This window comes from Mobula birostris, chromosome 8 (genome assembly GCF_030028105.1).
Source record: "Mobula birostris isolate sMobBir1 chromosome 8, sMobBir1.hap1, whole genome shotgun sequence".
Classification (NCBI taxonomy): domain Eukaryota; kingdom Metazoa; phylum Chordata; class Chondrichthyes; order Myliobatiformes; family Myliobatidae; genus Mobula; species Mobula birostris.
The window spans coordinates 56,999,311-57,025,902 of NC_092377.1; the positions used below are offsets into that span (position 1 = coordinate 56,999,311).

General features: G+C 38.2%; 1 protein-coding gene across 2 annotated transcripts in view; it reads left to right on the forward strand.

The window, feature by feature from the left end:
- Nucleotides 1-18,287, forward strand: part of sptbn1 (spectrin, beta, non-erythrocytic 1) — a 299,332-nt gene extending 281,045 nt beyond the window's left edge. For both annotated transcript variants that reach the window (XM_072265205.1, XM_072265206.1), the window contains 4 exons: nucleotides 11,654-11,892; nucleotides 12,865-13,038; nucleotides 16,606-16,648; nucleotides 16,940-18,287. In XM_072265205.1, coding sequence (XP_072121306.1) covers nucleotides 11,654-11,892; nucleotides 12,865-13,038; nucleotides 16,606-16,648; nucleotides 16,940-17,155 — 672 coding nt within the window. In that variant the 3' untranslated portion in view covers nucleotides 17,156-18,287. The remainder of the gene's footprint in view (nucleotides 1-11,653; nucleotides 11,893-12,864; nucleotides 13,039-16,605; nucleotides 16,649-16,939) is intronic.
- Nucleotides 18,288-26,592: the final 8,305 nt, after the last annotated feature.

Here is a 26,592-nt window from a genome sequence, read left to right on the forward strand (position 1 = left end):
TCCATTGATGATGCAAGTGAGATTCTTATTTGTAATAAATTGGCCTGGATTACCTTACCTTGTAAATGGCAGTCAAATAACCCCACAGTGTTCTAAGAATTTGCCCAAGTTATAGTCCTGATTGGTTCACAGAGTAACCACACAGTTACCTACTATTTACCCTATACTCTTTACCTGTCTGAAATTTAAATTTAAAATCTCTCATTATCCATTAACGTTCATGTCTTGACATGGGATATCTTGAGTTTTCAAAAGCAATGAGCTTGGAAAGTATACGCATGCTTTGGACTGTCCAAGTAAGTCATCTTGCTTCATTTGTTTCTTTGACATTCTCTGCCGCTTCCACTTCCACAACAAAAAAGCATCTATTCATTCCACGTCAATAAATTCTGTAGCTCTCCTTAAGGACCTGAGCTCCTGATACAGCATCATGTTGGCATCATTTATAGTGTGGAATCTGTGTCTTCCCACAAAAAAAATCTTCATTTTACTGCATTTATATAAATTAATAGCCATGGATTCCTGCCATTTCTGCTTCCAGCAGAGGTGCTGTTTGTGTTATAGGTATTACATTTTCTCCTAATTTAGTGTGCTTACCCTCATTGCCCTGAAACTTCTGTCAAGAGAAAGCTGCCCATGCAGTGCCTGTGTTGAAAGTGCAAGATGACATTTGGTTTTCTTAAAATCCTTGTCCTCAGTTGCAGATTTGGGAAGGTAGAAGAACGTTCCTGCAGGTTGTAGCCAATTCCCGGTATTGTACGTTCATCTTTTTACCACCTTCCCTATGACTTACATACTCCTTGTCACCATGTTGGTTTATTTTTAAAGTGTAAGGTATCCTTGACTGCTGATAGCTGCATCTCCTGGTTAGATATCCCAAGACATGCTAAGAGAAAACTGAGTGATGTTAGCAGTGATGTCATGAAATCTTACCAGTTTGTGAAACACAATATGTATTTTAAAAAGATTGTTAAACAGTCTGGTTTACTACAATACAATGCTCCTCTAGCTAATGCTGGTAAATGTCAATTCTGCCTTTATTTGGAAAATGAGCATATTTGTACAAGCAGCTAACCTTGCCTGATTAAATGGTTGTTAGTAATTTTCTACGTATTCTTGGTGAAGCTCGAGTTTCACACAGTTAAATAGGGGTAGGGGAGTAAATGCATTGCAAACTTAATTACAGCGGCTTAAAGTTTTTAACTTTATAAGACATTCAGAATTGTTCATATTTGCATATACGCTCATTAAAGAGTAAGGGTTGAGTGTAGGAAAATGATGACCAAGTGATGACTGTGTTGCAGTCCACACAGAAGCAACATAACAGAATCTGCCTGGTGATGCCCCACCACCCTCTGGGTGTGAAATGAATGTATATTTGTATGAAAAGTGTAGGAGGATTTTCATTCTCTTTGGCACATTGATGCAGCCTTCTAAAAAGCTGGCAGAGCAAGATGCATGGTGTGGAGGTCATGGCCAAAATCTATCAACCATTTTTAAAGGATTTGATAAACATGAGCTGGCACTGTGCTTTCAGAGTGTCAAATGGAATGACAAATCAGAACTACAGTAAACCAGGTTAAATGGTACCTCTTTCATTGTGTTTCCTATTGGTCTGTTCCACATTTACAACTTGTCCAAGAAGTCCTCACAGAATGTTACAGTTCTTTTCATAGCATCACCAGGAAGTGTAACAATCATCAGTGCCATCGTGCACTTTGGAAAATTTGCCAGCCTGGTGCTAAGGAGTACAAGTCTCGGTGGGAATGGAGATCAAAGAAGAAACTTGATATTGTTGATTTGAGGCCTGGTTCCGGTTTTATTGCAGCACTGCAACAACAATCACTGAAGCATAGATATAATTATTGAGAACAGTTGTGTTCTGGGCAATCATTTCCATTCCCATTTTACAGTTTGTTGTAGTTGACAAAAGCTTTTTGTTGTTGAGCTATAGTAAGGTAAAGTACTGATTCTCATTGGCATGCAACATTGCTGTGGTTCACAAAATAGTCTGGGCCTCCTGATCTCCCTGACATATTGTTTTAACTCAACTGCAAGCTCAAAAAAATTTACAGAGTAGTAACAGCACAGAAGGAGGCTATTCAGGCTCTCGGGACTCTGCAGGTTCTCTTCAAGGGCAGTGCAGCTAATCCCACGCTTCACCATTCCTGTGCAACTCCTTTAAGATTCAGTTTCTTTCAGGTTCTGTGTAGCTTTTTCCATTGCTTCTTTTGCCTGTAATCTTAAATCTGGGTGTAAAGAGTTACGTCATTTAAATCAGTAGAAAATGTCTGTCTAAATTCCTCATTATTTTGAACTCATCTAATAGATCTTTTTAAAACCATCTCTTCCTCTAAGCTTTCCCCTTGTCCATCATCCTTTGAATGTTTCTAGTGGTTTTCTTTTCTGCACCATTGCTAAGACTTTCCTGAAGTACAGTGTCAAAAATAATGTAGTTTGGCTAAACTAAGATCCAGTTTATCATAATTTCCTGTTTTGTACATAGGTCCTTAAACCTAAATACTTTTATTACAGTTTCTCAACCTGTTTTGCCACTTTAAAAAAATGTGTTCATATATCCTGCTCCTCCTCAAGATTTGTACACTTTATTTCATATCAGCTCATCTCATTCTTTACATCAACATGTGTCACTTTGCAACTGCAAAATATCTGTCTATTCCATTAGATGATCTCATCCTAACATCAGCCAAAATCTTCTTCAGCTACAAGCACAAAGGATGCTGGAGAACATTTCAAGCCAAGGCCCATCACCCTCTTCAGCTGTTCATTTTAGTTTCATATTCTGCTTAATCCAAAAGTCTTGAAATTGCTCTTGTGTATCCAAACCAAAATCATTTTTTTTCAACAATAGTCTCCGTTCCAACTTCAAAGGACCACTACCATCTACCTTCCTTAAGTCTAAAAAAGAACGATTCACCACAACAGTTTTCTCTGTACCCTGTCAATTCCATAAGCAATATTTAAATGCATATTTATCCATAGAGTTCTATGGTTACAATAAATGTATTATGAAGTTTTATTTAAAACAATTGGATGAAATGTACACCTGCAGGAGAGGTTCTGGAAATAATTTATAACAAACATTATTGAAAAGAATAATACATAATCTTGTACATCTTGGTGCCATTCACAAGATTTCTCATGAATCTGTAAAGCTCAAACTATAAATTATGGGCTTCAATATTTAATGGATTTCTGTCCCCAAATAGAGAAACTGGATTAATAGTTTAGTGAATTACTGTATACTTGCATAGGATTATTCCACTCTCTCCAGTTTAGTTCTTATTTATTTTGAATAGGGAAAGAATTTAAAAAGAATACATTTTGCTTCTGATGCTGAAATCAGGAGAAAGTATGCATCTGCAACTACCACTTTCGAACACTGAAAAATAAGTAGAGCAATGGAACAATGCTTTGCAAGCAGAAAATATCTCCAATAAGTCAAACAATGACCCGCTGTTCAAAATTATTATGGTTGATCAATCAAATACCATACTCTTTTCCCCTTGTTATCCCATATCTCTTAGTTGAGAATTCGATAGATGCACCACTTCTTGTTTAAGGAAAAAAAAAACCCTTAAACTATGACCTGGTTTTGGACTTGCCTACTTTGGACATATCACTCTTGCCCCTAGTCTTTCTAATTCCATCAGGATTCAATGAGATTCAGTCTCATTCTTCTAATCTACTTTAAAGTAGGAGAGACACTGAGTTTTAAAAAGTGAATTCCAAAGGATATGGTCTAGGGCTTGGAAAGTAAGGCTGCAGTAGTTATAACCATATAACATATAACAATTACAGCACAGAAACAGGCCATCTCAGCCTTTCTAGTCCGTGCCGAACTCTTACTCTCACCTAGTCCCACTGACCTGCACTTAGCCCATTACCCTCCATTTCTTTCCTGTCCATATAGCTATCCAATTTAACTTTAAATGACAACATCGAACCTGCCTCAACCACTTCCGCTGGAAGCTCATTCCACACAGCTACCACTGTCTGAGTAAAGAAGTTCCCCTTCATGTTACCCCTAAACTTTTGCCCTTTAACTCTCAACTCATGTCCTCTTGTTTGAATCTCCCCCACTCTCAATGGAAAAAGCCTATCCATGTCAACTCTATCTATCCCCCTCATAATTTTAAATACCTCTATCAAGTCCCCCCTTAGCCTTCTACGCTCCAAAGAATAAAGACCCAACTTGTTCAACCTTTCTCTGTAACTTAGGAGATGAAACCCAGGTAACATTCTAGTAAATCTTATTTGTACTCTCACTATTTTGTTGACATCTTTCCTATAATTCGGTGACCAAAACTGTACATGATACTCCAAATTTGGCCTTATCGATGCCTTGTACAATTTCAACATTACATCCCAACTCTATACTCAATGCTCTGATTTATAAAGGCCAGCATACCAAAAGCTTTCTTCACCACCCTATTCACATGAGATTCCACCTTCAGGGAACTATGCACCATTATTCCTAGATCCCTCTGTTCTACTGCATTCTTCAATGCCCTACCATTTACCATGTATGTCCTATTTTGATTAGTCCTACCAAAATGTAGCACCTCACATTTATCAGCATTAAACTCCATCTGCCATCTTTCAGCCCACTCTTCTAACTGGCCTAAATCTCTCTGCAAGCTTTGAAAACCTACTTCATTATCCACAACGCCACCTATCTTAGTATCATCTGCATACTTACTAATCCAATTTACTACCCCATCATCCAGATCATTAATGTATATGACAAACAACATTGGACCCAGTACAGATCCCTGAGGCACACCACTAAACACCAGCCTCCAACCTGACACACAGTTATCCACCACTACTCTCTGGCGTCTCCCATCCAGCCACTGCTGAATCCATTTTACTACTTCAATATTAATACCTAACGATTGAACCTTCCTAACCAACCTCCCGTGTGAAACCTTGTCAAAGGCCTTACTGAAGTCCATATAGACAACATCCACTGCTTTACCCTCGTCAACTTTCCTGGTAACCTCTTCAAAAAATTCAATAAGATTTGTCAAACATGACCTTGCACGCCCAAATCCATGTTGACTGTTCCTAATCAGACCCTGTCTATCCAGATAATTTTATATATACCATCTCTAAGAATACTTTCCATCAATTTACCCACCACTGATGTCAAACTCGCAGGCCAATAATTGCTAGGTTTACTCTTAGAACCCTTTTTAAACAATGGAACAACATGAGCAATGCGCCAATCCTCCGGCACCATCCCCGTTTCTAATGACATTTGAAATATTTCTGTCAGAACCCCTTCGATTTCCACACTAACTTCCCTCTAGGTCCTACGGAATATCCTGTCAGAACCCGGAGACTTATCCACTTTCATATTCCTTAAAAGCGCCAGTACTTCTCTTCTTTAATCGTCATAGTTTCCGTAACTACCCTACTTGTTCCCCTTACCTTACATAATTCAATATCCTTCTCCTTAGTGAATACCAAAGAATAGAAATTGTTCAAAGTCTGCCCCATCTCTTTTGGTTCCGCACATAGCTGTCCACTCTGATTCTCTAAGGGACCAATTTTATCCCTCACTATCCTTTTGCTATTAATATAACTGTAGAAACCCTTTGGATTTATTTTCACCTTACTTGCTAAAGCAACATTATATCTTTTTAGTTTTTCTAATTTCTTTCTTAAGATTCTTTTTACCTTCTTTATATTCCTTGAGCACCTCATTTACTCTAAGCTGCCTATATTTATTGTAGATCTCTCTCTTTTTCCGAACCAAGTTTCCAATATCCCTTGAAAACCATGGCTCTCGCAAACTTTTAACCTTTCCTTTCAACCTAACAGGAACATAAAGATTCTGTACCCTCAAAATTTCACCTTTAAATTACCTCCATTTCTCTATTCCATCCTTCCCATAAAACAAATTGTCCCAATCCACTCCTTCTAAATCCTTCCGTATCTCCTCAAAGTTAGCTTTTCTCCAATCAAAAATCTCAATCCTGGGTCCAGACCTATCCTTCTCCATAATTATATTGAAACTAATGGCATTGTGATCACTGGACCTGAAATGCTCCCCAACACATACCTCCGTCACCTGACCTATCTCATTCTCTAACAGGAAATCCAACACTGCCCCTTCTCTAGTTGGTACCTCTATGTATTGCTGCAAAAAACTATCTTGCACACATTTTACAAACTCCAAACCATCCAGTCCTTTTACAGAATGGGCTTCCCAGTCTGTGTGTGGAAAATTAAAATCTCCCACGATCACAACCTTGTGCTTACTACAAATATCTGTTATCTCCTTACAAATTTGCTGCTCCAATTCTTGCTCCCCATTAGGTGGTCTATAATACACCCCTATAAGCATTACTACACTTTTCCCATTCCACAATTCCACCCAAATAGCCTCCCTAGACGAGTCCTCTAATCTATCCTGCCAAAGCACCGCTGTAATATTTTCTCTGACAAGCAATGCAACACCTCCCCCTCTTGCGCCTCCGATTCTATCACACCTGAAGCAACGAAATCCAGGAGTATTTAGTTGCCAATCACACCCCTCGTGCAACCATGTTTCAGTAATAGCTACAACATCATATTTCCAGGTATCAATCCATGCTCGAAGCTCATCCACCTTTCTTACAGTGCTCCAAGCATTAAAATAGATGCATTTAAGAAACTCTCCACCTCTTACTCTCTGGTTTATCCCTGATGGTACAAACAACTTTGTTATCTTTTTCTTCCTTCTCTCCTATACCTTCGGATGTAGAGCAATTGATATCACTTTTACCCAAAGCCAGAGTTGAAGGAGAAAAGAATCTAAAGGGCTGGTAGAGCTAACGGGATTTTGCAGAGATGGCTATTTTGAGTGAATGTGGGGGGGGGGGGCGTGTTGTATGGAGTGCAGAGCTGATCATGCCAAGTGGGAGAGAAGTGAGGTATTGTAAGGAGTTGAAAAATATAAATGTGATATTATTGATTAGGTTAGATTGGACTAGTGTATTTCCAGAATCCAGTGAAATGTCTTATTTGTGTGAAGCTTACAGAGTAAACAGTATATATTGGTGGGTATGCATATATTTGAAGGTCAATATCCATTGAATCAATATTAGTCAGTTAGCATAATTAATGGATGAATCACCCCTGGAGCAAGGTCGCAGAGTTTTGAATGAACATAGGTTTATCTAAGAAAGAAGATAAGAGATCGGCCTGGAGAATGCTTAAGTAATCAAACCTACCAATAATGTGCTTTGCTGAAATTTTCAGCATCAAGTGAGCTGAGGGAAGGACAGGGTCGGGCTGTGTTGTGGGTAGGAGTAGGTTTGCTTTAAGATTTGGAGTGGATGTGTAAATAAATAGGAGTGATCTTACTGAAACATATGAAGTGCTAAAGAGGTGATGATGGAGCAAATGCAAAAATATTTTCAATTGTGGCAGCATCCCCAAGATGTCAGCATACACTCAGTGGCCACTGTATTAGATTCCTCCTGTGTCAAATAAAGTGGCCACGCAGTGTATCTTTATGATCTTCCGCTATTGTAGTCCATCCACTACACATTCGATGTGTTGTGCATTCAGAGATGTTCTTCTGCACACTACCATTGTAACGCATGTTTATTGGAATTACTGTCATCTTCCTGTCAGCTTGAACCAGTCTGGCCATTCTCTTCTGACCTCTCATTAACAAGGCATTTTCTCCCACAAAACTGCTGCTCACGAGATGTTGTGTTTTTGTTTTTTGCACCATTCTTTGTAAATTCTGCGGAGAGTTGGCAAATGTTAATCAGCCAATCGTGAAGCAGCAACTTGGTGCAAACAGGTTCAAGAGGTTCAGTTGTTAATTGGACCAAACATCTGAATGGAGAGGAAATGTGATCTATGTGACCTTGACCGTGGAATGATTGTTGGTGTTAGATGGAGTGCTTTGAATATCTCAAAAACTACTGATCACCTGGGATTTTCTATTCATTTGCTTTGTAAATTAATTACTTTTATTAAGAACTCAAAATGCTGGAAATGCTCAATAGGTTAGGTGGCTTGTGTGTAAAGAGAAACAGAATTAATATTTGAGGTCAGAAGGGTCTGATGGAGATTCTTCAGTCTGAAAATTTTTTGAACTGTTTCCTTTTCTGTAGATGCTGCCTAGCCTTCTAAGTATTAACAGCATTTCCCATTTTAATTTCAAATATTCAACATTAACAGGCTTGGTATAAGATGATCAACAAGTTACTGTGCAGTGAAAGTAAATTATAGACTTCATACTTTCCTGTAAACTCTAAACAAGTGCAGTAGTGTTCAGTAGTTTTGGGCACTTCTTGTATCATCTTGTGATTATTTATACAGTTTTAATATTTTGCTTTTCCCCCTCTACTATTGTGGCATATTCTGCAAACCAGCTATATAATAACAACATACCACGGTGTTGACAAGTTTATTAAATAAATTGTTTGTATACTAGAAATTTTAGGAACAAATAACTTTACCCATATTAATGTCTAAACTCAATAGAGGGTATCAGCTAAAGAGAAGTGCTTTTAACATTTTTGTGTAAACATCAATGAATCCTCAAACATAAAAAATATTATTGCTCACATAATAAGATCCTAAACGACCTTCAGCATTTTGTTGGATAAAATTCACATGTGGTTTACTAATATTCTCTTTTTTCTAGATTAGGATGTGAGCTTGGCCCAGTTAAATCTTCTGTTACTAGATTATTTTCTGTGTATTTCCATAAGATGCAGTTTATCACTGAATAATAATTACTCAAGTGTTGATGCATGACTCTTTTATCGCATATTTATTTCACTTTGGTTGCCCACTGTCATTTAATAGAACATGACAAGATTTGAACTAGTAATGGCAAAATCATAAATGGAACAAATATACTGTTTGTTTTGTTTCTGTGTAACTATCACTAGATGAACAAATCCCTGTCAATTTTACATATCATAATGTTATTTTTGCATGCCTTTAGCATGTGTTTAAACATAATTATTAAAGTTTACCCTGTACTGGATGTTTTCTTTGATAACTTCGTTTTATGTATTTACAAGCAAGCATTGTCTGAGTCATTTATTATTTGTACTGAAACTGAAGTCCTGAGGTATTGCTTTCATTTCTTGGTTGGATAAATGAAATAGTCAAGATTTGAAGCTTTACTGGTTTTTTTGTTTGTCCCAGTAAATTTATTAACATCGTCTACCGTTTTACCAACTTTCTTTTGATCTCTTCCATCGACTAGCATTTTCTTACATTAGAATGATGATTGTATTAAACAAATCTGTTGGCATTGATGAGGCAGAAATCAAACATTTGGAAGTGCATTAATTGTACAAAATTTTACAGAAAAGCATTAGTCAAGATAAATCATGACTCAGTGAAAGCAGTGACCAGAATTACAACACAGTCTTAAAGAAAGTAACTTCCACGCTAATGTTGGCAAGTACGATTTCAAAAGTTAAGAGCGCAATCAATACACTTATGATTCAATTATAGCATAAAGACTATCAGTTATAGCAAAGGACGAGAACATGCTTGATTTGACAATTAATACCTACCACCTATTTCTAGTATAAAAAATGTTTGAAATATTTCCTTGAACATTTTAATACAACATATATTCAAATCTGTTAAAAGCTTCACACATGATTATATTTTCATTAAAAGTAATGGAACATTAAAATTATATAATTGTAGTAGATTCTGAGCAGTAATAAATTGTTACATATCCATGTATTGTTGATTGCTGTCAAATACTTTAAAAATAATTTAGTGGAATGGAAGAGGTTACTGAAATACAAGAACCAAGGGTACTTTGAATTTCTGTGACTATTTGTATGGAATCACAATTCAAATAATTCGGATTCTGGATTCTGAAGATTCCCACCGAATCCAGATAGAAACTGCAGAACTACTGGAAACTTGCTGTTCTCTAGGTTGTAAGGATCATACAGCAGCAGGCAACGTGAACAACAAAGCAAGACTTGGGTCTCTCTGTTTTTTAGGGGTAAATAACTGTGTTGACTTTGAGTGACTTTCTTGACTTTTTTCTAATAGCTCTAATTCCATAATAGTTAAAGTTTGACTGTTACTCTGCTTAAAATGTTCATTGTATGTGAAAGCTGTGCTCCCTTTATCTTTAAAATCTGCAAAATAACTATACCTGGGTGATGGTGTAGGTCTGCATGATGTGATCTATAAAGATTGAAATCTTTGCATGCCTAAATTATGTCTTAAATCAAAAACAGTAAAAATGAGCATAAGCAAAGTCTTGTGTTTAGAACATGACTTGTTTTGAGGGAGAGTTCTGTAGAATGGAATTTGATCAAGTTTAGATAGTACTACATGATTTATCTTTATTTGCATATCTGGTTTGCTTCATTGCCAGAATTTTCTCTAGTTCCCATCAGCACCACCATCAGTACCAGTATTCAACTACTTAAGAAGGACTGAATATACAATTACTTAAGGATATTTCATTTTTGTTACCATTGAGAATGGATTCCAGTTTTTTAATCCTGTCAGCTTTCCTTTCCAATTTAAATCAGAACATTTTTTTAAAACTTGGAATGTTTTAGTTTTACTTAATTGTTATTAAAAAGCAGCATTCTGTCAGCAATCTCAGGACAGATATTTCCATAAATCTTTCATCAAATCCAAATCTCCTTCAGATTAGCAAAAAAAATGTTATTTGATTAAGATAATTTTACTTCAAGAGAGAAAAAGGGAGGGGAGCATTTTCAATCTTTTACTAATAGCTTTATTTCAAAACAATATAGACTTTGTTTATTCTCAATCTGTATTCATAACAGTTAACCTTGTCCAGGTGACTGTTAAAGTTGCTGTGTGCTTAATCTCACTGAATGGTGATCTCACTGAATTGTTATCTCACTGAATTGTTACGCAAATACCACTTGATTTCCCATTTGGAGGCTGCTGTAAATTGTCAGTCATATCTACTTCTTAGACTTACGCAAGTTCCTTGATAAAATACCAATATATGATTGGTAATTTTCACAGGAGCTAAAATGTTAATCCAGAGTTATTGTGCAAACTTGGCAAGATTAGGAATGAATCCCATTTTATTCCCACCATAATCGATCCTTAAACCTCAAAATTATTAAGATTCCTTCTGAAATAACTGAACCTAACTACCATTATCCTTTTGATACCCTATTCAAATCACTCCATGTACATTTAGATTCAAGAGCTGGTGCCAGCCATTTTGTAATGGTGACCAGTGCACTTGCATTTGTTCCTTTCTAACTCTATCTCAAATATATTTTCATCACAGTTCCAGGGATTTATAGTAAAGTTACTGTTAAAAGTTCTCCCAAATTGTTAATTCACCTATCAGCTACATTAGGATTCAATTAGGATATTGTTCATATTTCAGTGCCAATCTGCACTGTGGACTTGATCACAAAACCTTTGGGGTTGGGCTGACAGATACCAACTTGTGGCAGTTTTTAAGCAGTTAATGTTCCATTGCATTGTGACACAGTTCACTGAAAATACTAACACCTCCAATTCTCACTCAAGTGATGATTGAAGACTGATATAGGGTCATTTTTCAATATGCTTAATTTCAGCCTATTTCTGGGTTTCATAAAACACTGATTAATTTACTATCCATTGAATTCAGATATCTGATACAGTTGAAGCAAATGAGATGGTGAATGGCACCACTGAACAGAGAACCAGTTCCAAAGAGCCAAGTCCTACAGCTTCACCGACTTCAGATCGTAAAACCAAGACCTCACCTTTGCAGTCTCAATCTGCTACTTTACCTGTGAAATCACAAGAAACTCCCTCAGCACAGATGGAAGGCTTCCTGCATCGCAAACATGAATGGGAAGCACACAATAAGAAAGCATCAAGCAGGTAACATCTTAAGTATGCATTTCTGAGAGTAGATAGAATTTTGGGCATTAAGTTTGTTTTGCATTTAACATTGAACTTTGAATTTTCCTGTCTTGCAACATGAGCAGCTGGAAGACTGAGCAGTCTTTAGTTAGGTCTTTTCCACTCTTGGTATGACCCAAGGTTTAGGTATGCAAAATGAACCTTGTGACAATACTGCTCAGCCCACCAAGCTCCTGCTGAGGCCATTAAATGTTCACGTCCTTCTGCTTACATCTTTCCACTATAGTCTATGAGAACAGGAACTCATTGGTGTCTCCAGAACTGAAAAAGATACTGCACTGCCGCATAACACAGCTATCATTTTAGCAATGATGTCGTATTATGCAGTTATGAACTTTTATTTATAAAGCTGGAGGAAGAAAAGAATTAGAATGTATGAAAATGGATGTGCTTATTGAGTGTTGAAAGGTGCTTCTCAACAGATCATAGACAATAAAAGAAATCAGAAGGCTTTTGTGGGGAGGATCTGTTCAATAATACCTAACAGATAGATCTCTCAATGTCCCTTTATGGCCTATTAGGTAAATGCATAGCCATGTCCATTTTACTAAACCAGTCCAAGACAGTTTAAAATTTTTAATCTTTTCTGAGCTAGTTGACTTCAACCAACTCAGATGGTGCACTTGAAGGAGTGAAAAGTCATCTATGGATTCTGTCCTTGATTACTGTGTAATCATTAATACTGGCATGTGCATGTGTGGATTTTGCAACAGGATGTATTTGGCTGTTGTGATTGCACGCTCATTCTAAGTACCACATGGAAATAATTAGCAAGGTGTGGCAAAGCTGATTTCCACCTGTGAAGCAGCATAAAAAATGAAAGAAGTCAATGAGGAAAAGGGAAGGAAAACAATGAGACTTTGCAATATCTCATTGTTTTAAATATTTAAAAAATATATTGATGACTAATTTTCCCCTTTCTCCCCTCAGATCGTGGCATCACGTTTATTGTGTTATAAACAATCACGAGATGGGATTTTATAAAGATGCAAAGAATGCTAGTTCAGGGATCACGTATCATGGTGAGGTCCCAATCAGCCTAAAGGAAGCATTATGTGAGGTAGCTGTTGACTACAAGAAGAAGAAGCATGTTTTTAAACTGAAGTAAGTTCGTTATTATGTATTCCATTTTTAAATGGTTAGACATTTAAGAAATATCATTTATTCCTCTCTTGTCTCTTCAGATTTTTCATTGGGCAGCACTGCTTTTTTAAACTGCATTTTGTAAGGAGAGCGCACAGAGAACTTAAAATTTCTGGGGGAGAAAAGTTTACATGTTAGAAATAGAACTGAAAGATTAATCTAAATTATTGATGAAATAGTCAAAGAATATGACATTTAATAGTTACAGTTGAAGTCAGAAGTTTACATACACCTTCACTAAATACATATAAACTCAGTTTTTCACAATTCCTGACATTTAATCCTGGAAAACATTCCCTGTCTTAGGTCAGCTAGGATCACTACTTTATTTTAAGAATGTGAAATGTCAGAATAATAGTAGAGACAATTATTTATTTCAGCTTTTACTTCTGACTTCAACTGTATATGAGCAGTGCAAGTTTCTTATTGTATTAAGTTATGGATGGCATCCATAAGTTGGTCTATGCCTTTAGTAATTTTTATCTTCAATTTGTTTTATCAACACTCACATCCTCTTTGGCCCTTCCAATTCCAGTTTCTTCATTTTTCAATCCTTGAAACAAAAGTTCACCTGTCTTAACAATGAGTTCAATTGTCAATCATCTATCCTAGGGGTCCCCAACCTTTCTTGCACCGCGGACCGGTTTAATATTGACAATATTCTTGCAGACGGGGGGGAGGGGGGGTGGTTGTTCAAGTAGGGTTAAACTCACCTCAACATGTCTTTTACAGTTAGGGTTGCCAACTTTCTCACTCCCAAATAAGGGACAAAAGTAGCAGTCAATCACGGGACACTTTATCCCAGAAAAGACTACCATGACCATGAAGCCTTGCGCGTGCATGACGTGCGCATGCGTGGACGTGCCGATTTTTTCCCCCCATAAATCGGTTTTGCCTTCATCTTCCTGACTACATTGTACATACATTATTTCTTCTTTATATAGGCTGTGTACTTATCATTCGTGCTTTTACTATATGTTAGTGCTATTTATTTTCGGATTTATTTTCGGTTTTATGTGTTGTTTGGTATGATTTATTAAGTTATTTTTTGGGTCCGGGAATGCTCAAAAATTTTTCCCACATAAATTAATGGTAATTGCTTCTTTGCTTCACGCTATTTCGGCACAAAAGGTTTCATAGGAACGCTCTACCTTAGCGGGGGAAATATGGGACAAACCAATTTAGCCCAATATGCAGGATATCCCGGAAAATATGGGACAGATGGCAACCCTATGTTCAAGTTCAATAGTGCGTGACAGGGAATGAGGAAAGATGCAGCTGACTGGTATCGTTTCCTCACAGCCCAGTAGCACATGCTTTGCGGCCCGGTACTGGTCCGCGGCCCAGTGGTTCGGGACCGCTTATCTAACCCCGACTTTTAAGCAAATATTGATTTTCAGGATTATTCAGAAATACAATGATGATTCCTAGTTTCTCGTTATCACTGTCATCTATCAACCTCACTCTGATAACAAGTGCGAGGTTTTCAGGAACTTAATTAACAAGGAGGACAAGACTGCTCATTTATTTACATCATTTTGTTTCCTCTGTTCTTTTTGTTCACTTGGGTTCAGTTCACCAGTGGCACTCATCTCTATCTCGTCATCTCTTCCTGGATCACTTTTTTTGCTTATAAATATCACATTGTTTATGTCTTCACACAATATGGGATGCAGTTCAAAAGTTCAAAGTAAATTTATTACATATACTACTCTGAGTTCAATTTTCCTGTGGGTATTCACAGTAAATACAAAGAAGCACAAAAGCATCAGTGAAAAACCACATCCAACGAGATCAACAAACAACCAATAGGGAAAAGACGACAAGCTATGCAAATAGAAAAAGAGGGAAAAAAAGTAATAAGTAGCGAGAACATGAGATGAAGAGCAAATTTGTGGATGACGCCAAGATTGGGGGTGTAGTGGACAGCTGGGAAGGCCATCAAAGATTGCAATGGGACCTGGTCCATCTGGGAAAATGGGGTGAAAAGTGGCAGTCGGAATTTAATGCAGACAAGTGGAAGGAAAAACCAGGGTAGTACAATGAGTGGTGGGGCACTGAGGAGTGCAGTAGACAGGAATTTGCAAATACAGATCCGTAGTGCCTTGAAAATGCTGTCACAGGTAGATAGGGTTGTAAAGAAAGCATTTGACATATTGGCCTTCAGAAATTGAAGCATTGAGTACAGGATTTGGGATGTTATGGTGAAGTTGTATAAGACATTGGTGAGGCCTAATTTGGAGTATTGTGTGCAGAGAGGATTTACAAGGATGTTACCAGGACTTGAGTTATAGGGAAAGGTTGATTAGGTTAGTACTTTATTCCACAGAGCTTGGAAGCATGAGGGGAGATTTGATAAGGGTATTCAAAATTATTAGGGGTATAGGTAGGGTAAATGCAAGCAGGCTTTTTTAACTGAGCTCGGGAGAGACTAGAACTAGAGGTCATAGGTTAATGGTGAAAAGTGAAATGTCTAAGGGGAACATGAAAGGGAATTTTGGTTAGAGTGTGGGATGAGCTGCCAGCAGAAGTGTTAGATGTGAGTTTGATTTCAACATTTAAGAGACACTTGGATAGGTACGTGGGAGGGATATGGAGGGCTATGATCCAGGTGAAGTTTGATGGGACTAGGCAGGTAAATAGTTCAGCATGAATTCGTTGGGCGAAGGACCTGTTTCTGTGATGTGGTGTTCTATGACTCTATGTTCCTGGACCTGTTGTATTTTACTTGACCACCAGACTTGAATGCCACTGATCAGGCCCTTTGCAGATTGTGGGTCTCTTGGTTCATCCAGGGCTTTTGGTTTGGGAAGACTCTAAATGATTTTGTAGGGACACACTCATCTACAATTCACTTTATAAAAGTCTATTCCATATCTGCCACCTTTTACAACCCTCCAGATTTATTTGCTTCTCCCATTCTGGATGCATACTCCCTATTGCTACTGCATTTTGTTCAGCTACTTAGTCTTCAACATCAGGAATTTCTTCTATAAAATTGTTCCCTTCACCTTTTTTTAAACCTCTGCTTTGTCTGAAATAGTTTTTTAAATCTACCTTGGACCAGATGTTGTTTATCTAGACAGTCACCTTTTCTGTGGCTCAGTGTCAGTTTTCAGTGGTACACTTGTTAAAAACTTCTGTGTTTCTATTTAATGTATATCAACAGAGAATGTAAAAGTGTATTGAAATTTTTTCCTTATGTTACAGAGATGCTGCTGTAATTTGGATGTGCAAGTTTCAGTTGGCACTTTAGTACCTTGCCCAAGCAGCCATTGTTTGTGTTTGGGAAAAGCAACGTCTATCAGGAGAGCTGTTTATTATGAGCATCGTTATTCCTTTTCTTTGTACCCCTAAACCAGGGGTTCCCAACCTGGGATCCATGGATCCCCTGTTTAGTAGTATCCATCCATGGCATAAAAAAGGTTGGGAACCCCTGATCTAAACAAAGGCTCACGTATGTGCATACATGTGCTGTTAGATTTTAATTTGCAACAAATGCATTAAAATTTTTTCTGTTAAAAACAGGTTGAGTGATGGCAATGAATATCTCTTCCAAGCCAAAGATGATGTAAGTTTCTACCTCTGTAATAAGTAAAATTAGTTATTGCTGTTTGTATTTTGATATTCAAGTCAGTTTTATTATATCCCAATAACCAGTTTTGCTTCCTTCCTTAACTTCAATACAAGCAAAGATTTTTGTATGTATTATCTGCAATTTATGAACGGGAATCTTTTTTTCCAATTTATGAACTGAAAGATATTTAAACAATAGTTCATTCTTCTGTAATACAATATAATTAGATCAAATTCACTGAAAGCATTATTTTAATTTAATCACAGCTATTTTTATATTAAACAGGAGGAGATGAACAGCTGGATTCAAGCTATCACTTCTGCTGTTGTCACTGACAAGAGCGAAGCACCTGCAAGTACCCAGAGTACTCCGGCAGCTAGCCGTGCCCAGACCCTACCAGCAAGTGTGGTGTTAACTGGTGAATCTAGTCCTGGCAGACGAGAGAAGGACAAAGAAAAAGACAAAGAGAAGAGGTTCAGTCTGTTTGGCAAAAAGAAATAGAGCAAGTCAATAGCCCTGCATTTCATATACTTCCAACAAAACTCCAGCATGAGCATTTAGAACCAATACATTATCCTCTGTGCCTAATGTCCTCAAGCCAGTTATTTTGAATTTACCAAGAGTATCAGATCAGAGTGTCGCTAATCTTTAGAAAGCGAGGTATATTGGGCAGCTTTCATTTAAAACAAAAGGACCAGTTGTTAATGATTTATATGTAGTTTAGGGTCCAAGCATCTAAATCTCTCCTCAATTTTGTGAGGCTGTCTTGGAAGTAAATTAGTCTACATCCATGTGCTACTGGAATGCAAGGCAGCAGTGCTTTTCAAACTTTTAATTGTGCACATGGAATGTGTATTTAAAAAGACCCAAAATACTTGTCCAATTCCATTTACTAAAGTTGCTATGCTGAGTCTTGACTAGTAGAAACTTCCATTCCCATTTATTTAAAAAATATTGTATCATCTTTGCTATAACAAAAGGCAGACATGCATTAATTTGCATTTTAATTAAAAAAATCAAGTTCGCCTGGCAGCAGATATTAACAAAAACTGCTGGGTCTTGTGCAGCAAGCGTGATTAAAGAATGTTGGTATATAAGAATGAATTAGTATACTGATTCACTTTTAAATAAGCTGTAATTTTAACAATATTTTTTTTGTTGCTCAGTTGCATTATACTGTATGTTTCAAATAATTCTAGTACAAATATAAAACTTTAGATGTATATTAAAACCTTTCCAGGCTTATTGGTGTTAAGTGTTGAAGTGGGGATTCATTCTTCGGAAAAGTAATGTTCCTGAAATGGTTATTTGCTCGTTGGCTAAAGCACTGCGTGTTATAGTTTTGCTACATTATCTTACTATTTGATACATAGTGTGTATTTCTGTCCCTGTAACTATTGTAATGAAAATTTCATCTTACTGCACAATCAGGACACATAATAGGAATGATTCCTTGCAAAGACTGGGCCTGTAGTCACATAGTACAACAGGTTTTCAGTTGTATGGGACTGCACCTGTAGACTCTTACCCTCTCCGTTAAAAATGTGCGATGTCATTAAATGCTTTTAAAACTTATTGTGCCATGGGTATTCTTGTATAAGTTTCAATAAACCTTTTGTTTGAGCTAAATCCAGTTTGTGTATAATAGGAATGATTGCTTCAAATTATGTTCAAAATTAAAGCTGTAACTGCTGTAGATAATAAGTGTTTTACCTTCTAAGGTTTGCTAGTATCTGAAACAGATGAGATATGCAATAGAAATGTCTACACAATGTTAAAGTGGTTCAGTTTGTGTTCCATCCAGGTTTCCATTTTCTGTCGAAGCAATTCTTGTTACCTCACTTGTGAGTGCATACAATTAATGCCAAATTGTGTAAGACCATAATATTACCGCTGCAATATTGCCCTAACATCTGCCTGCCATTCCTCATTGTCATTCTACAGTACGTTGATTGTCTATAATCAAAGTAATATGGCTGATACCTCAAGGGCATAAATGTCCAACTATAGTACATGAACCAGTAGTTGGCTTGGCCCTTTGAGGAAGATCAATGCTACATGTGCTGTTGCATTGGCTTCCTCTCTGAACTTTTATTGAGGACAATGAGGTTTGCAGAATAAGTGAATGAAGCTTTGGTGGGAATGGCAAAAGGGCCTGAAGAGAGCCACGTGACAGTTTGTTGTTGAAGAAAGAGGTGCTTGCATATTTTTCTCCAAAATCATTAGTGTACAGTTCTTAACCTTTCCTTCCATTTGAAGACCTACAGTGGTCATACCCTTCGACCTTCATGTCTCTAACCAAATAGATTCTGTCCCCTCTAGAACGGTGCCTTTCTTGATCATTGCTGTCATCCTACTTTGTTTTTACCTTCCTTGGCTCATAAGCGTAGAGTCAACGAGCTCAGAAATGGATCAGGGCCCATCACATCTATGTCAACCATCAAGTACCCATCCACACCAATCCCATTTACCAGCACCTGGGCTGTAGCTTTCTATGCAAAGGTGATGCAAACACTTATCTTTATACTCACTTAAGCATTGTGAACATAGCTGCAATCAGCACCCTCTAGCTTTATACATCTTTGTTATGGGGAACAGTATCACACTGTTGATCTTACTGCCCTGAATTTTGTAAAGCTTTATTAAGTTGACACACTCCCCACCCCCACCAGCTCCTTCATTTCAAGTAGAACAAAGTCACTCTCTCTGGTCTTTCTTATAACTGAAACGTTCCATCCCAGGTAACACCAAGGTCCTTTTACAATACCTACTAAGGCTTTCCTTTCATTGTGCATTTTATAACCTTTATTTGTCTTCCCAATTTGTGTCACCCTCTACTTATCAGGTTTACATTTCATCTGTATTTCTTTACTGAACACTTTGTGCCCATGAGTATTAAGCACATGGTCCTCACCATTTTTAAGTCATGCTTTTATCCCCATCACATACTTCTTTGTGAGTGAAGCTAAGCAATCTTATTAAAGTCTTAGAGTTGTACATCGCAGAAACAGACCACCTGGCTAACTTGACCATCGCAGCCAAGTTGCCCACCTGCTCTACTCCCATTTCCATGCATTTGGCACGTATACCTTCCTGGTAACGCCATATGTCTTTTTAATATTGTAATTCTACCCATCTCAATGACTTTCTATGGTGATTTGTTTCACGTACTCACCGCCCTCTGTCTGGAAAAGTTGTAACTCAGATCCCCTTGCAATCTTTGTCCTCTCACATTAAATTTTTACCCTATAGATTTAAACTCCCTTGCCCTGTAGAAAAAAGGCTGTTACCATGCTCCTGACTTATGCCCCTCATAATTTTATTAACCTTTATGAAGTCACCACTCAGCCTCCTACGTGCAAGGGTAAAAAAGCACCAGCTTTATAACTTAAGCCCTCCAGTTCCAGTAGCATCCTCCTCTCTATTTTAATCACATTCTTCCAATAGCTAGGCAACTATATCTACCCAAGATACTCCAAGTATGATTTCACCAACATCTTGAACGAGGGTGTTCCAACTCTTGTACTCAATGCCCTGAACAATTAAGGCAAGTGTGCTGAACATCTTCACTACCTAATCTGCGTCACTACTTTCAGGGCTCTGTGTACTTGTACCCCTAGGTCGCTGTTCTACATTATCCAGGGGTGTGCCATTGACTATGCAAGTACTGTCTTGGTTTAACTTTCCAAAATGCAACATTTTCCATGATCTTTTCAATGGTAAATACAGAAGGCATGTATTCATTTAAGACCTCACCTATTTCCTGTAGCTCAACACATGAACGACTCATTAATCCTTAGGGAAATCTATTCCCTCCCTAGTTAGCCTTCTGCTCTTAATATATTTATAGAATCTCTTGGGTAACTAAGTAATTTCATATTCATGAATACAATAAAAACATTCTTATATTCATAATTTGTTTAAATATCTTACTATTGTTAAAACACCATGACTCAAGTTAAATTTCAGACTATTATTCAGGCAAGATACTGTGCATTACTTGAGCCATAAATGCCTCCTATTCTGCTGACTCATCTGAAATTAATCATTGAACAAATAATGGTGCTTCGATTGCAGTTTGCAATCTATTGAAGTCAGGGTGCTAACTTGGTTTTGAGACATCACCATCAAACTTACACTGACCTAACTAATTTTGAAATCCTTTCATGATCTCCAACTTGATAGTTCTCCCACTCATGTAATCCAAGATCCACAATCAGGGTTGCCTGGTTAACCCAATTTTTAGAACTGTTTTTAAGGCTGAATTTATTTTTATTTCTTTTCTTTGTTTAGTACCTTGTTCCTTCTCTCTCGTTCTCTGCTGTTTAAGCTAATTTCCTGTCCCAAACTCTCTTCAACCAGTCTAATCCTTCAGAGAATTATATGCTCATCTTAAAGTTTCAACATTCCCCATCCAAAATAATGTCCTTCTGTTTCACACTGCATTTGCTTCCTCCAACTAAAGTGTTTCTATAGGAACATGTTTGAGTACCAGTCATGCCTGGCACTTTGTGGCCAGAAAAGTGCATTGTTGTCCCTGTCATTTGGTTCCCTCTCTCAAATCAAAGCTGACATTAATTCCTGAAAGTCTGATGTTGATGTCCGAGTCCACAGTTGGCAGTTGTAGCTCTTCCTCTAAATTTGAAAATTCCATCAATTGTTTAAAATTTCTATTTTGTTTTTGCCTTGGCATCACCAATTTTTCATAGACCTTTGTCTTTCTGGAAACAATGATTTATATTCAACCATATGCCATCTTAATCACTTACTTTATTTCCAGTATATTCCTCCATATCTCCATCACCCTTCTGATAATGTCAGCTTTCATGCCAATAATTCCAGTAGTTTCCTTTTCTATAGTCACAAAAACCTCTGCGCGATGGGCCCGGAGTTGATTCTATTTCCACACATACATACTCTTACCCCTTTCCCCTTTCAGAATCACACTGGAGTTTCCGTCGGTTTCCACCCCACTTCTATCTAAACCTTTCATCAGTTCCTAAAAGTCAACTAACATTAAAACAAACTGCTGGAAATACTCCACAAATCACAAAACACCTGTGGAAAGAGGAAAGGCTAACATTCCAAAATGAAGGCCCTTTATCAGAACTAAAAGACAATCTCCACTTTCAGGCATTCAAGGGAACTATTCCGTCAGGGGAAAAAGAACTTGATCTACACAGTGTTTTGTTAACACTCAATCCCCCTTCCTATTGCTTTTGTTTTGCCATTGCTATATGCAGGAGATTCAACACCTGTTATATTCATCTTTAGAGTCATAAAAAGTACAGCACAGAAACAGGCTCTTTGGCCCATCTAGTCTGTGCTGATCTGATCGTACCATCTGCAGCACTTTTGGCATACTTGTTTGTATACACTAGATTCACTGTTTATGCAACCTCCAATACATTAAGTCAGATATGATTACAGTAAGATGGCAGTTCATCCAGGTCATATAATTCAACTGGCTATAAATTAATGTAATCCACCGCGTCTCACTCCCCCTCCTCCTCGTCATGGTGGTCTGTAAATAATTTCCTTGCTGATTAGTTATCCACTTCCCATCTGAATGGTACAGATGAATCTGCCCCCTTTACTATACATTTCAGATCTGTGTAAAAATAGTTTTCCCCATCAACAACTTTCCATTCTTTCCACAATGTTGACCTTGAGCTTCTGGGTACTTTTTATTTTAAATGTGTACAGGATTGCCACTCTGACCTGTTTCCAGCCTCAGATTATTTCAATGCTGTGCAACATAATTTTGAAGAATAGATCCTTTTGATTAGTCATATTAAATCCTTCTGGACCAAAGTTAAATCATTTCCAATTATAACTGCTACTTTTTTTTAAAATAGTGTCATTATGAATAACAACTATTCCTAATTATGTCCTATTGACCAATTATGTGTTTCTTGTTCAAGTACACTAATTTCCCTAGGCAGTGGATGGAGCATAAATGCAGTCAGTTGGATGGGTTGAAATGTGTTTACTTTAATCTGAGAAGTATCAGGAACAAGGGTGATTAACTTAGAGCATGGATCAGTACTGACACCCAGGAACTTGAAACTGCTCACCTGTTCCAATCCTGATCCCTTGATGAAGACTAATGTGTATTCCTTTAACTTCCCCTTCCTGAAGTCCACAATCAATTCCTCGGTCTTACTGTCGTTGAGTGCAAGATTGTTACTGCAGTATCACTCAGCCAGCTGATCTATCTTGCTCCTGTATGCCTCCTCATCACCATCTGAAATGCTGCCTACAATAGTTGTGTCATCAGCAAATTTATAGATGATGTTTGAGTTGTGTGCTAGCCACACAATCATGGGTGTTAGGGAAAGTAGAGCAGTGGACTAAGCACGCATCCTTGAGGTGCGTTGTTGATTGTCAGGAGGGGATGTTATTTCCAATTAGCACAGACTGTGGTCTCCCGGTGAGGAAATCAAGGGTTCAGTTGCAGAGGGAGATAGGAAAGCCCTGGTTTTGTAGCTTGTTGATTAGAACTGAAGGTATGATTGTGTTGAATACTGAACTGTAATCAATAAATAGTAGCCTGAGATGGGTATTATTATTGTCCAGGTGATCCAAGGCTGACTGGAGAGTTAATGAGATTGTATCTGCTGTAGACCTATTCTGGTGATAGGTAATTTGCAGTGAGTCCAGGCCCTTGTTTTGGCAGGAGTTGACTCCAGCTAGCCATGACCAACCTCTCAAAGCATTTCATCACAGTAGATATGAGTGCCACTGGGTGATAGTCATTGAGACAGCTTACCCTGCTCTTTTAGGACACTGGTATCATTGTGCCATGGTAGTAATACCACTCCCTTACCTCTCTGAAGATCTATCCTGAGCCCAACATATTGATGCAATTACAAAGAAGACACAACAGCTGCTATATTAGGAGTCTGAGGAGAATTGGTATGTCACCAAGACACTTGCAAATCTCTATAGATGTACCATGGAGAGCAGTCTAACTGACATCTGGTGTGGAGGGGCCACGGCACAGGATCAGAAAAAACTACAGAAAGCTGTAAACTCAGCCAGCTCCATCCCAGGCACTAGCCTCCCCAGCATCCAGGACATCTTCAAGAGGTGGCTTCCATCATTAAGGATGCCCATCACTCAGGTCATGTCCTCTTCTCATTGCTACCATCAAGGAGGGGTTACAGGATCCTGAAGAGACGAGCTCAACACTTCCAGAACATTTTCTTCCCCTCCACCATGACATTTCTGAATGGACAATGAATCCATGAACACTACCTCAGTATTTTTTTCCTTCTCTTTTTACACTAACTTAATTGCATTTCTCATTGAAATTTATAGTTTTTATATAGAACATAGAATAGTACAGCACAGTACAGGCCCTTCGGCCCACAATATTATGTATTGCAATGTACTGTCCCCACAAAACAACAAATGTCATGAAATATGCCAGTGCTATGAAATCTGATTCCGATATTGAGGGACAGTATAACAGTTTCAGAAAGGGTGGATCGTCTGCTGAGTCACTGTGGGTGAAGTCAGAAACAGGAAGGGAACAATCACTCTGTTGGGAGTATTCTATAGCCCCTGCCCCCTCCCCCCTCCAATAGCAACAGAGACACCAAGGAACAGATTTTGGGAAGGTGCAAAAATAACAGTTGTATCCATGTGTGACTTCAATTTCCTAATATTGAATGATGCCTCCTTGGTGAAAGAGGTTTAGTTTGGGCAGAATTTGTTAGGTGTGTCCAGGAAGATCCCTTACATACTCGGTGGACAAGGTGACTAGGGGAGAGGTCATACTTGATCGAGTATTAGGTAATGAACCTAGTGAGGTGACAGATCTTTTGATGGAAAAGCGTTTCAGAGAAAATGACTACAACTTGCTGAACTTTAGCATAGCCTTGTATAGGATCCTTGAACTTAAGTGTAGGAGATGATGTGATAGGAAAGTCTTTAATTATGGCTAATAATGATAATATTAGGCAGGAGCTTGGGAGCATAAATTGGAAACAGATGTTCTCAAGGAAATGAACAGCTGAAATGTGATTGAGAACATTTACATGGGGTTCTGTATAAGTATATTCCATTGAGACAGGTAAAAGATTGTAGAGTGAAGGAACACACAGAGATGGAACATTTAGTCAAGAGGAAGAAGGAAGTATATTAAGGTTTAGGAAGGAAAGATCAGACAGGAATCCTGAGAGTTATAAGGTAGCCAGGAAGAAGGGATGTAGGACAGCTGGAAGGGGACATGAGAAGGCCTTGGCAAGTAGGATTAGGAAAAACCCAGATGAAGAACAGGAGAATGGCTAGAGTGAGAGTAGGACTAATCCGGGATGTAAGGGGAAATATGCCTGGAGTTGGATGAGATAAGGAGGGATAATTCTGGGAGTTATAGACCAGTAAGTCTTAGATCAGTGGTAGGCAAACTATTGGAGAGGGTATTTAGAGGCAGGATTTATGAGCATTTGGAGAAATAGGGATTAAGGATAATCAGCATGGCTTTGTGAGGGACAGGGGCACAAGCGTGATTGACTTTTATTTAGGGAGTGACAAAAGAAATTGATGAAAGTAGAGCAATGGAGATAGTGTATATGAATTTTAGTAAAGCATTTGATAAGGTTCCTCATAGTAGACTCATTCAGAAAGTCAGGAGGCATGGGATCCAGGGAAACCTGGCTGCGTATATTCAGAATTGGCTTTCCCACAGAGAGCAGAGTGTGGTAGTGGATGGAGCGTACTCTGGAAGACCATGACTAGCGTGTCTTCTACAGGGATCTGTTATGGGACCCCTGCTCTTTTATCATTTTTTATGAATTACTTAGAAGAGGAAATGGAAGGGTGTGTTAGTAAGTTTGCAGATGACATGAAGGTTGGTGGTGGTGTGGATTGTGTAAAGGTTATTGTAGGTTACAAGGGGATGTTGATAGGATGCAGAGCTGAGCTGAGCTGAAAAGTGGCAGATGGAGTTCAATCCTGAAAAGTGTAAAGTGATGCACTTTGGAAGGTCAAACTTGAAGGCAGAGCACAGGGCTAATGGCAGGATTCTTAGCAGTGTGGAGGAACACAGGGATCCTGGGTCCCCATCCATAGAACCCTCAAATGGCTAATACGAGAGGATATACTGTACTTTTAAGGTGATTGGAGGAAAGAATAGGGTGGATTTCAGAAGCAATTTTTTTTTGTACAGAGAGCATGGAATGCACTGCTGGAGGGATTGGTAACATAGAAAACCTACAGCACAATACAGGCCCTTTGGCCCACAATGCTGTGCCGAACATGTACTTAGTTTAGAAATTACCTAGGGTTACCCATAGCCCTCTATTTTCCTAAGCTCCATGTACCTATCCAGGAGTCTCTTAAAAGATCCTATTGTATCCGCCTCCACCACCATCGCTGGCAGCCCATTCCACACACACACCACTCTCTGCGTAAAAAACTTACCACTGACATCTCCTCTGTCCCTACTTCCAAGCACCTTAAAACTGTGCCCTCTTGTGTTAGCCATCTCAGCCATGGGAAAAAGCCTCTGACTATCCACATGATCAATGCCTCTCATCATCTTATACACCTCGATCAGGTCACCTCTCATCCTCCGCTACTCCAAGAAGAAAAGGCCAAGTTCACTCAAATTATTCTCATAAGGCATGCTCCCCAATCTAGGCAACATCCTTACAAATCTCCTCTGCACCCTTTCTATAGTTTCCACCTGGTGGAGGCAGATATATTAGTGACATTTAAGAGACTCTTAGATAAACACATGGATGAAAGAAAAATGGAGGGCTATGTGGAAGGGAAGGATTAGATTGACCTTGGAGTAGGTTAAAAGATCAACATAACATCGTGAGATGAAGGCTTTGTACTGTGCTATTCTATTCTTGGTGACCAGTGGTGTGCCTCAAGGATCTGTTCTGGGACCCCTTCCCTTTGACATTTTTATAAATGACCTGAAT